At 41.3% G+C, this 12985-nt stretch overlaps 1 protein-coding gene across 2 annotated transcripts in view; it reads right to left on the reverse strand.

The window, feature by feature from the left end:
- LOC146564734 (calpain-7-like) overlaps positions 1-12985 on the reverse strand; it is a 43585-nt gene that overhangs the window by 11026 nt on the left and 19574 nt on the right. The window contains exon 11 of one of the 2 annotated variants that reach the window (XM_085292583.1): positions 6669-7884. The exons of the other annotated variant lie outside the window; for it this stretch is intronic. Coding sequence (XP_085148709.1) covers positions 7831-7884 — 54 coding nt within the window. The 3' untranslated portion in view covers positions 6669-7830. Of the gene's footprint in view, positions 1-6668; positions 7885-12985 lie in introns of those variants that run through there. 2 annotated transcript variants of the gene reach the window in all.

Consider the following 12985-nt stretch of genomic DNA (forward strand, 5'->3'; position numbering starts at 1 on the left):
CAGAATGTCCCAACTCAACATCTGTCATGGTCCTGGGTCATTTTGACCCAGTGTTCTTAGTTTTCCTGTGGTTTTGTATTTTGTTCCTTATGTTCATTGGATTGTTTGGTTTGGTATTTGGATTCCCCTTGTGTCCATACTTTTATTGTGGTGTTTGTTCTGGTACTGTGTTCCCGTCCTTTGTGTTCTGTGTTCTCCTCGTCCTCTCGTGTATTCATCCTTGTTCTCTGCCTCTCTCTCTCTCTGCCTCTTTCTCTGTGTACTGTGTTGTGTTTAAGGTCCACATCTTGGTGTCAGTATTTTCAGTTCCGTGTCCTCCCCGCTCGGTCATGAGTAATTGTCCTCAACTGTGTTCCCCGTGTGTTCCCACTTCCCTCATTACCTTCTGTGTATTTATGTCAGAGTATCCCTTTGTTCCGTGTTGTGTCGTCCCTCTAGGTAGTGTGCGTTCCCCCGTGTCTTCCCAGCGCCTCAGCTTTAATTTCTCCCAGTATAGTTTTGTATGACTTCTTATGTTCCTATTAATAAAGACCTGCCTTTTGAGTTTATCCCCGCGTGTCTTGAGCCGTGCATTTGGGTCCTCTCTTGCCTTCACACAGCCGCCGCATGACAACATCTCCTTCTTCCCCACTAGTATCAGACTGAACAGCTGACCTACCTCAACTGCAATTTGCACATCAGGACACTTTGCACACTAAGTTAATTTTACACATTAAGCTTCTTTGTACATCATCTACCTCAACATCTGCATACCTCACTTGTCTTCACTTACTTATTTTTGTACTTATTCATTTATCTTTCATTATTTTTTATTCTTATTTTTATTTTTATTTATCTCAATATCTTGTCTTATTTTTATCCCTATTTATCTTGTTCCTTTAACCCAGTGGTTCCCAAACTTTTTGCTGTTACTGTTAATCTGACTATGTGCAGTTTTTACATGCTTACATATACACACACAGTAACTGTCCCTCCATTTAGAAAGACAGAGGCGTCATAGTGTAATTATTTTATGTGTAGTGTTTTTTCCTGTGTAATAATATTCAACATTGCTATTAATGCATTTTTCAAAAAAATGCCTCTCTGTGCAAAATGAGTTGAAAAACATAAAAAACTATGCTTTACTGTTTGTCCGTGATTCGGACAGGGGGAACAAATCGTGGCAGGATCAGACTGATATTATTTGTATCCCACTGTAACTTTACTGTATAAAGAGCTAACATCTCAAAAATGTAGTTAGTCATTACAACAAGTGTTTGTGAACTAAAAATCAAGAATGTGGGATACTGTTTGTCTGTGATTTGAAGAGCCCAGCACATGCTTCCGACGCAGGGCAAACTAATTCTGTCGCGGAGACCTACCTCAGCAAAATATGTTTCGTCATATTTTTAGGCTTTGGCTTAGAATGAAGTTGGTTTGGAAACATATTTGGCAATACTTCATCTTCTGCTTTACGTTTCTGTGAACCTCTGCTTTCAACCTTACCTAACTTGGCATTTGTATATGGACAGCAAAGGAGGAATTTCATTGCACAGAGAAATGCTATTTCTTCTGTACACATGACAATAAACAGTTTGAATCAAATATGATAACCTGTCAGGATCCTGGGTCTCCTCACCCAGCGTTTTTAGTTCTTTGTGATTTTTGTATTTTTTTCGAGTACTCTGTGGTTTCTATTTTTGATCCCTTGCCCCTCATGTTTCTCTGTGCCCTCTCTGTTCTGTGTAAAGTCCGTGTTCCTTGGTCTGTGTCTTCGCATGTTTGGAGTTTCTTGTGTTTTCTGTCACTCTGTATTGTGAATTATGTTCTCATGGTTGGTCTTTTGTTACTCCCTCCAGTCTAGTGTTCTTGTGTTCCAGGATTTCCCTCTGTGTATTATTTATCATCTCCAGTCTTTTGGTTCTTTGCCTTATGGTTATATCTCTGTGTTTCTTAGTTGCTCTGTCTCCACCGTGTCAAGTTCGCGTCTCAAGTTCGCGTCTCTCTTTTTGACTTGTGCAAAAGGGGGGGGGGGGAGAGCATTATATATAATATATACATTAGATGAATGTGCAGTAGTAGCATATAAACAGCAAGAAGGTCAATTCTGTACATTGAGTGAATTAAATAAGAATAGGCAATCTGACTATTTTACAGAATAGACAATATGAAGATATTTAAAATTTAATTCAAATTCAAATTTTATTTGTCACGTACACAGTCATACACAGTACGATATGCAGTGAAATGCTTAGACAACTGCTCGTGACCTAAAGAAAAAAAAAAGGAAAAGGCTATGAATAAGATAGGAAATAAATATGAAAAATTAAAAAGGGTAAATTTAACTAGGAAGGAATAAAATATAAATTAAGGTTAAAAATGAAATAACTGTACAACACACTGGGAAAGAATAAGATAAAATATATAAATTAAAGTTGAAAATAAAATAACTGTACAACAAAATACACAATACACACTATAGAACTATATAAGAATGCATGAAGAAATATAAATAAATAAATAAATAAATAAATAAATAAATAAATATATACAAAATAACAGCAGCTGTGCAAGTATTAACTGGAAATGAAGAATATAGTGACCAGTGTTGTGCAATCCACATTATGTCTTGTGCAGTGCAAATATGCTTAAAGTGATTTAAGTGATGAAGTGAAAACAATGTCCAGAATGTCCAGTGTGTGTGTAAGAACTATATGTGTGGGTCAGTACTGTGTGGTGGTGTTATTGAGAGACCGTATCGCCTGCGGGAAGAAGCTCCTCCTCAGTCTCTCTGTGTTGGTCTTCAGGGAGCGGAATCGCTTTCCTGACCTCAACAGAGAGAACAGTCTGTTGTTGGGATGGCTGAGGTCCTTCACGATCTTCCTGGCCTTGGTCCAGCACCGCCTGCAGTAGTTTGAGTGCAGGTCAGGGAGCTCGGAGCGGATGGTGCGCTCAGCTGATCGCACAACCCTCTGTAGAGCTCGTCTGTCCTGCATGGTGCTGTTCCCGAACCAGGTTAAGATGTTTCCCGTCAGGATGCTCTCTATGGTGCATGAGTAAAAGTTCCTGAGCACCTTGGAGGGAAATGTAAATTGTGCCGGTAGGTTTAGGTGTGTGTGTGTGTGTGTGTGTGTGTGATTGATTGCAGAAGTTGGAACAGTTTGTTGCCAGGATGGGACAGGTCCTTCAGTATCTGTGCTGCTCTAGTCTGGTGTCCTGAAGCGGGGGGAGAGCAATCCTGTAGCAGCGTTCTGCTGTACGGATCACTCTCTGAAGTGCTTTTTGGTCCTTAACAAAGCTTTTCCCAAACCAGGATGTGATGTTCTGTGTGAGGATGCTCTCCACAGTGCCTGTGTTGTAGCTGTGTCATTTGTTGTAGTAGGTACAGGCGCTTGAGAAGATTTTCTCCCACTGAACCTCCTCAAATTTTAATTTAATACTCCTGCTCTAAACCTAACCCTATAAGTTGGAGAAGGTGACAACAGACAAATAGTTTTTGATTTGTGTCAGTTAGGATGATCGTTTTATTTATTTCCTGATGTACAAAACAATTTAATGAAAACAAAAATTAGTTTTCTGATTGTCTCAGGTTAGTGTTGGAGTTGAGGTCCTTACCAATGACAACTTAGACCTCAAAAGATTAAACGTGACAAATTCCATCATAACCTACAACTGCCAACCAAAAGAAGCATGTAGCTCACTAACATTACAGCTCAACTGAAGGGAAGGCAATAAGCCTCTCATCTTGTGTAGATGCACTCTCAACCAGTATCGGGAAACTCTGTGGGGCTGTGTGGGCAGGGCCAACCCACATTTATCCCATGTAGGCTTCAAATTGTGAGGAAATACACACAGTTACAGCAAGACTGCAGACACAAAACCCCGAGGCTTTCATTATTATGGTAAATGGCATGTATTTGTATAGCGCTTTACTAGTCCCTAAGGACCCCAAAGCGCTTTACACATCCAGTCATCCACCCATTCACACACAGCTGATGGTAAGCTACGTTGTAGCCACAGCCACCCTGGGGCACTGATAAAGGCGAGGCTGCAGAACACTGGCACCATCGGGCTACCACCAGTAGGCAACGGGTGAAGTGTCTTACCCAAGTACACAACAACTGAGACTGTCCAAGCCGGGGCTCGAACCAGCAACCTTCCGATAATAAGGCGACCTCTCAACTCTTGGGCCACGATCGCTCAAGAGTTGAATCACATACACAAATAAATGCAATCAGACTGCAAGCTTATATGTAATTTCCAGGATATTTAAAACTAGAATGAGAGACAAAGCCCTCATTTGTCAGGACCCTCTTCTGGAACAGCTCCAAATTTGAATTTGGGAGATTTTATTAATTGTGTGGACACGGTCGCCCCTGCTAAGACGATACGGTGTTATCCTAATAACAAACTGTGGGTAACACAGGAAGTCAAAACTGTCCTCAACATGAAAAAGAAGGCTTTCACAAGCAAAGTGAAGGAGGAGATGAAAGCAACACAGCGGGTTTAGTACAGAGCCCTCTCCCCACTCTCCTACCTCCCTCGCTTCCCCCCCTTCCTGACACTATGACACCCCCTTCCTCCAACCCCTCTCTCAACAGCAGGACATCTCCCCCCCCCTCCTTCCAATCATCTCCCAGTGTCACAGTGGATCAGGTCAGGAGACAACTGAGGAAGCTTCACCCCAGAAAAGCAGCAGGCCCAGACAAGGTGTGTCCTAGGATGCTAAAGGCGTGTGCTGCTGAACTTGGGGAGCCGCTACAACGAGTCTTCAACCTCAGTCTGCAACTGGGGAGAGTGCCCGCCCTATGGAAGACATCCTGCATCGTCCCGGTCCCCAAAAGGAACCGGCTCAATGAGCTGAATGACTTCCGACCGGTGGCACTGATGTCACATCTTATGAAGACTCTAGAGCGGCTCTTCCTCAACCTCCTCCAACCACAGGTACAACACGCCCAGGACCCACTACAGTTCGCATACAAGGCGGATGTCGGAGTGGAGGATGCCATCCTGTACCTCCTGCATAGAGCCCACTCACACCTGGACAAGGGAAAAGGCACGGTCAGGATCCTGTTTTTTGACTTTTCCAGTGCCTTTAATACCATCTAGCCCTGTATGCTCCAGGAAAAACTGAACAGGATGGAGGTGGACCCCTGCCTGGTGGCTTGGATCTCCGACTACCTCACCGACAGACCACAGTACATCAGACTGAAGGACATCACATCTGACACTGTGGTCAGCAGCACAGGAGCACCACAGGGAACTGTGCTGTCCCCTCTTCACCCTGTACACCTCTGACTTCTGCTACAACTCTGAATTATGCCATATTCAGAAGTTTGCAGACGACACAGCCATCATGGGGTGTATCTGGGATGATCAAGAAGAGGAGTACAGAAGTCTGGGAGGAACTTCGTCACATGGAGTCACACAAACCACCTGCAACTCAACACCTCAAAGACCAAGGAACTGGTTGTGGACTTCGGGAGGTCCAGAGCAGGTCCACTGCCAGTTCAGATAGAGGGGGAGGAGGGGGAGGTGGTCAACAAGTACAAGTACCTCAGGCTGTGGGTGGACAACAAACTGGACTGGTCATGCAACACAGAGCACCTGTATAAAAAAACCCAAAGCCGACTGTACTTCCTCAGGAGGCTGAGGTCTTTTAACATCTGCGGGAAGCTCCTGAGGATGTTTTACCAGTCAGTGGTTGCTGGAGTACTTTTCTATGCTGTGGTGTGCTGGGGGAGCAGCACAGCAAAGAAGGACTCATCCAGGCTGGAAAAACTGATCAGGAAGGCTGGCTCTGTGGTCCTTTTGGTTCCTGAAGAGATCACTGTGTGTTGCCAACTGAAAAATCCAGATAATAACTGGGTCCCATAGCAGTTTTTTCACCTTCATAGTGGGCTTGACTGGCTACACAGTGCAGTGGTTTACACATTTGCCAAACAAGTGAAACAGAAAAAGTGATTTGAGTCTGGGAAGGCACAAATCCCCTCTTAATATCAGGAAGAGCATCCTTTAAAAACCCAACAAATCAAATGTGGTAACCCTGTGTGAATAAGCGATAGGCTTCAAGTGTTAGGAGACCTGGGTCGTCGACCCAGTTTTAAGCTTACTTTATTATTGAACTGTGATTTTGATATTATTTATCATTTCTCATCTTTTGGTTTCTTTGTGATTTCTGGTTTCTGTCTGTGTTCCTTGCTCTGTCTCCCCTGTCTGCTGTATCCCCTTCTCAGTCTGTGTCTCTGTGTTTTCCTGTTTTACTTTAAAAAGCCGCATCTCATGTTAATGTGTCTGGTTTTGCTTCCTTTGTCTCGTCAGCCCTGATTTGCCCCAGCTGTATTCCCTCCTGTCTCTCGTTCCCTGACTGCTCCCTCTGCGTATTTAAGCCCTGTGTTTTCATCTGTCCGTGTCGTGATCTACCCTCATCTTACTGTGTGTGCTGTCTGCCAGCGTGAGTTTATTTTGTAATTTTTATTTTTGTAACTTTTGAGTTCAGCTTTAAAGCTGGTTTACATTTTGAGTTTACATTTTGCCTCCAAGTGTCTGCACTAGTGATGGCCAAATGAAGCTTTCCGAAGCACTGAAGCTTGTATTGAAAAATGGTTCATTACTCGAAGCTTTTCAACACAGTCCTCTCCGGTGACATCTGGTGGTGAAAATTTTGAAGAGCAGCTTGAATCTGCAAAATAAAACGGACTGCTCAATTATCACTGCTCACTCAAGAGTGGAGTTCTCTCTGATATTGGGCCACCGTTCCGTTGCTTTGAACATGTAATTGGTTTTGTTTTCTCGATTGGGGGGCTGAAAAAAATGTAATGCGTATTTGCGTAATACATTTTGATCAATAAACTTTCCCTATTTAAACATGCACTATGGTGTGGCCTTTCTTTGCTCATAACTCCTTGATGTTGGTAAATACAATAAGTGAGCAATATATATAATATACATATGAGAATGCACAGCACATTATGGAGTATGCCCCTGCTGTGAAGTCCTGCCTCCATCTACTTGTCGTTTAATCACTGGACAGCTGGACAGGTTCATACAAAATATTAGATGAGGCCAATTGTCCTATACATATTTTTGACCTAGGGGTGGGATTGATTGTGAACTGGAAAGGGAAAATGCTTAGGGAGCTGAGTACGGCTGCATCGTCACTGATTTGTAGAATCATTTTTGATTCGATACAGGATCCGATTCAATTTGATTGGAATCTGGAAAGTTTTGCCTCAGTCAGAAATATTACAATTCTGATCATTTAACAGTATATATCCATAATTTCGTATCTATTAAAAGAAGGCTGACACATGTGAGACTTAATTAGAGATGTAAACAGAGAGTTATGAAACCTGCAGCTGCAGAAGCCAGCGAAAAAAAAAAGAGGCAAACACAGCGCGGACCCGACGACACACCAAAATCTGACTCTGACGCGTCGGGTCCGCGCTCTGTGTTCACGTTTGTATGCAGAATCCGTAAACCTGCTCCCAGTTACTGTTTTAGCTGTATGGTGTTTGACGACATGTTGTGAGGTTTAACCTGAGATGCTGGCGTTTCAGGCATAATAACGTTAATTTACAAATCGACACGGGATTTTAATGAATCAATATCACTTTATTCAATTTAGCATGGATTGTAATCAGAAAAGCGATAATCAAAACCCACCCCTAATCAAGAACTTGCAAAGTAAAAACATGATCTATGTAAGGTAGCCCTTTTGTTATTTACATTTAAAAAGAGGATTAGTGTTACTGTGCGCTGGCTGAGTCTGTTTCTTTTCTTAGAAATAGTTTCTCCTGCCCTGGAGAAAATCCACTTGCATGGAACAGAAGAGGCTGTGGAGTGCAGGAACTACACTGCAAGCTGGTAGATATGCAGGTATTCCTGGGTCCTGCAGACTATCACCTAAAAACAATAAACAAAATGATTTTCTAAACTGTAGCAATGTCATGTACGTATAGTGCCAAATACATTTTTGTAGTCTTCATTAGCTTTAATTCACATGGAAGTGTTCCTAAAGTCATATGCTGTAATGATATTTACATTATGAAAACATGATTTTGGACATTTCAAGTTTTTCACTTCGGCAGATAAAATGAATTGAGCAAAATCAACTCAAAATATTCCCACACGCCATAACGTCCTCTCTTCCTCGCTGGCTCCATATCTGTCAGTGGAATGATCACCTCGTCGCTATCTGTCACCATCAACACACTCCACGAATCCCGTGGATGATTCACTTCCTTATATCCGTTTGAATCAGGTACCGAAGCAGTTACGTGCGTAATGAAGCTTCGGACGTCACTGGTCACGTGACTTTTGCCAAACGAAGCAAGCCTCGACACAGTGCTTCTGAACCAGTGTGTTGTTTTTTTCGACACACGCTCCGGAGCGTCAGCTTCAAGCGGGCCATCACTACTGCTGTCCTCCCTTCATGTTCAGGTTTGCTACTCTTTGGTTTAGTTTCTCCCAGTTTAGTCCATCCGTAGTTCCGTTTTGCCATCCTCACTTTATGTTTGGTATTCTTAATAAACCACCCTCACATCTGAATAAGTGCTGCATTTGAGTCCTCCTTCCACACATCACACGGCTGCTGCCCCAGTCATGCCAGCAGTTAAAGGAGAGATGAAAAACAGTACTGTCTGTTTTGTACATGTTATTAACCGTAGTAAACCGAATTCAGTCGTTGAAAGCAAGCATTTTAAAAGCTGTTTAAAGTAATTTTTAAAAGTTATGTAATAGAAGGAAGACTGCTGTACTCATAAATATACATAGACTGCTGTATAGTTATGTATTCCAATGACTTGACAAATAGATGGATAGATAAAACGTCATTAATCCCTCAGTTTGGTTCTTCCGGCAAATTCAGTAAATTTTCAGAAGCTTAGCATTAATCCATTACAGTTTTTTCTGAATGCTTCGACCCTAACTGTGATTCCTGTAGCACAATTCCTAAAACTATTCAGACTTATAGCAAAACCACTCACTGAGTTTGCAAAACTAAAAGCACAAAAACTGCTTTGCACTCAGTTTGCAATTTTGTAACACACACTTTGCAAAACTGTAGGCACAATTCACTGCACAACACTCAATTACCAAATTTCCAACACACTCCTAGCAAAAGTATACACATGTATGGCTATCATTAACACTAACTTGCCAACTGTCTGGCACACTTTCACATGTGAAAACTTTCTTAGATAATTCGTTCACTTTGCAATCAGCCTAAGAACTATAATACAGGTAAGCTGTGTGTGCGGAGTACAATGGAGGGAGCAGAAAGAGTGAGAAGTAGAGGAGGCCGAGGAAGAGGACATGGAGGTGAAGAAGTAGGATGAAGAGGACGACAAGGACAAGGAGGAGCAAGAGGAAGACGAGGAGGGGGGAGAGGAAGATGAGGAGGGGGAGAGGAAGGGTAAGAAGAGTAAGAAATAGAATTGCTGATGACATCAGAGCTACAATAGTGGACCATGTAATCAACCGTGGAATGACCCTGAGGGTAGCTGGCCAACGGGTCCAGCCTAACTCGAGCCGCTACACTGTAGCAAGTACCATAAGGACATCTTGAAATGAGAATCGGTTAGTACAGTCACTTCGCACAAAGATCTGTAGCACTGCCATATGCCAATGAGAAACACACCAATACCATTGATGTAAAAATACTGAAATTGTTACTTTACAGAATTGCTAGATGACCAGATGCTGGGGGCAGAGGAAGCATGTTCACTGCAGACCAAGTAACCCATATAGTCATTATGGCGATTGCAAATAATCCTATACTTGGTAATACACACTTGTGTTTGTTTTGATGTGTTTGAATAAACACCAGTACTTGAAGTTTGGATCCCTCTATGCTTATGGATCTATGACAGAAGTATGAGCTCAAACTGACATAGCCTACCTTGTGCACAGAGAAAGCAAAAGCCAGATGTGTTTTGTATTCATACCATCAGTGTGCAGTTGGCACATTGTGTGCTTAGTAGATGATGGCTTGTGTGTACTGTTTGATACGGAAACACCATTTTTACGAAGGTGTGAAGAGTTAATCTAGCTGTGTTTGCTTTTGCAAGAGAACTACAATGTTTTGATGATTGGGTGACAGGTTTTCTTATTTGTGTGAAGAGTTTTGCAAAATTAGCCAATAGTTGCAAAAAAAGGGCTTAAGCAATCAGAAAAAACTGTAAATACGATGCTGTTGTTGGGCATCTCTGTTCTGCCTAATCGCATTTTATGTATGCTGCTGGAGAGCGGCTAAAAACATTACACCTTATAATTTACTATTAATTTAAAGATCACAAATAGATCTTTAAAACTACATATAACCATTTAGCATTTGTACATGTATATTATCATCATCTTAATATGTCTTTCTTCTCCTCCACCATTTCTCTTTTGCTTCCCTTATTTCCAATATTGTGGCAAATGCTTCACGTTAGCAGATTAGATATGAGACTCTCCCATCTATGGATAGCTGACAACGAGCCAGCTAACAAATAACAGCTGCTTAAGTTGCCACATCAAAGAGGGCACAGCAAATTCTGTCATGGTCCGCAGGTGCCATTTAGGATGTGATGCTGAACAAGCTTATAACTGAACAGTAGCAAGTAGTGGCAGCTGATTAGGCAGTAAAACCTTTAAAATATTTAATGCCACACAACACATTTTACTGATAATAATGGATTGGATTTATATAGCGCTTTTCAAGGTACCCAAAGCGCTTTACAATGCCACTATTCATTCACTCTCACATTCATACACTGGTGGAGGCAAACTACAGTTGTAGCCACAGCTGCCCTGGGGCAGACTGACAGAAGCGAGGCTGCCATATCGCGCCATCGGCCCCTCTGGCCATCACCAGTAGGCAAGTAGGGTAAAGTGTCTTGCCCAGGGACACAACGACCAGGACAGAGAGCCCAGGGATCGAACCGGCGACCTTCCGGTTACAGATGCGATTCCCAACCCCCTGAGCCACGGTCGCCCCTGATGACATTTGTTGGTGGTTTGGCGGGGTGTGGTTTATAGCTCAGCTGTAGGGGAGAAATGGAGCAGCAGGTTGTGGTGGTGTCAGAAGAAGCTGACTCACACACCTGACCTCCATCCTTGAATCATGTCTTCCCTTTAAAGGATGTTGCTGGAACTGGAGGGGACAATGGTGTGGCAGCTGGAAAGTTGCTCAGACAGAGAGTGTAAAAATCTATAAACAATAGAACGCAAAGCAATTTGCAACGCCGTGTGTGTGGGTACTCATTCATGTCACAGTCGTATTGAGTGTTGCTAAATTGAAAATAGCTGATCACTGGACTTTAGCTCTAAATAGATGATCAAATTAGACATTAGGGAGATGTTTAGGGACGTTTAAAAGATTAACACACTTTTCTCTGATTTGACGGTGGCCAACCATGTTTGATTTATTTATTCTTCAATGCTGGAAACAAACACACTAAATCCCATAAAAGCAGCCAGTGTAAAGACCTCAGAGCTGGACTGATGTGATCCACTTTTTTGGTCTTAGTGAGGACTCGAGCTGCAGAGCTCTGAATGAGCTGTAGTTGTCTGACTGATTTTTTTTAGGTAGACCTGTAAAGATGCTGTTACAGTAATCAAGTCTACTAAAGATGAATGCATGGACTAGTTTTTCCAGGTCCTGTTGAGACATCAGATCTTTTATCCTTGAAATATTCTTGAGGTGATAGTAAGCTGATTTTGTTGTCTTAATAAGAGGAAGGTATGCAAAGTCCTGGGAGTGATGACACAGTAACATAATTAGATTAAACATGTTCTGACAGAAATACAAGACACTCATCCTGAGAGACATGAATATCACATCATACTGAATAATATTAACATTTGGAAAAGTGGCAGCTAGTGGGGGTGCAGTAACAGGCCTCCAATATGCAGAGGAAAAATAATTTGCATTGAGATATTTTTCGTTTGAGTCAATATCAGGGATCAGGTGTAAACAATCAAAACCCATTGTGCACCATGAAGGGAGTCCGTTTTTTCATCTTGTTTGTTTTTTTCTTGCATATCAAAATGCTTTAGACAGGTCATTTAGATATGTACATGAAATCAAACATGACAGTTTCAGTAAATGAAAGACAAAAAAATTAAAATGTCTTGTATTGTAAACTGTGATTTGGGTGCATCTGTTGTTGCATCATTTGATAGTAGCAGACAGCTATCCGTGCTATTTAATCTGCTAAAATAATGTTTTTTTTGTCTCAGTATTTTATGCATTCAACAACACATAAATCAAAAATTAACAGAATTCATAGTTTATCTGTTAAACTGGTGTAAATAAAAGTTTTGGTTCTTACCAAAGAAGAGGAGAATGTGAGTTAGTTTTTGATCCATTTAGGGGAATTTCCTGGAAACCATAAGAAAAATTGACATAATAATAAAAATCTTGTGCCATATATTCAGTTTTATGTACCACTTGGTACACTTTACAAGAAAAGCCATATTTATCTATTCAGCACTTCATCCATCACATACTGACTTACCAAGTCAGTGATAATTTATGATTTAGTAGTTTACCCAGTGAACCCAAGCCTCTGAATGTCCTCCTTCTTCATTAATATCTTCTGTGATCTTCCTCTTTTCCTCCTCCTAGGTCCATGTTCAACATCCTTTTTCTAGTATATGCACTATCACTACACACTTCCAAATGTAGCCATGCCACTCAAATTACATCTCGAAAAATATGAAAAATATATGTGGATTGCACAACCCTGGACATTATATTTCTTCATTGCCATTTAGTACTTGTACAGCTGCTGTTATTGTTCTATATTTCTTCATATATTCTGATATATTTTCTATGTTGTGTATTTGTGTATTGTGTATTTTGTTGCACAGTTATTTTATTTTTAACTTTAATTTTTATATTTTATTTTATTCCTTCCTAGTTAAATTTACCCTTCATTTTAATTTTCATATTTATTTCCTATCCTATTCATAGTCTTTTTTTTTTTTAGGTCATGAGCAGTTGTCTAAGCATTTCACT

Source organism: Mchenga conophoros, linkage group LG11, assembly GCF_057382185.1.
Source record: "Mchenga conophoros isolate Kocher_MC1m ecotype Shallow Benthic linkage group LG11, M_conophoros_male_GT1.1, whole genome shotgun sequence".
NCBI classification, from domain to species: Eukaryota; Metazoa; Chordata; class Actinopteri; order Cichliformes; family Cichlidae; genus Mchenga; species Mchenga conophoros.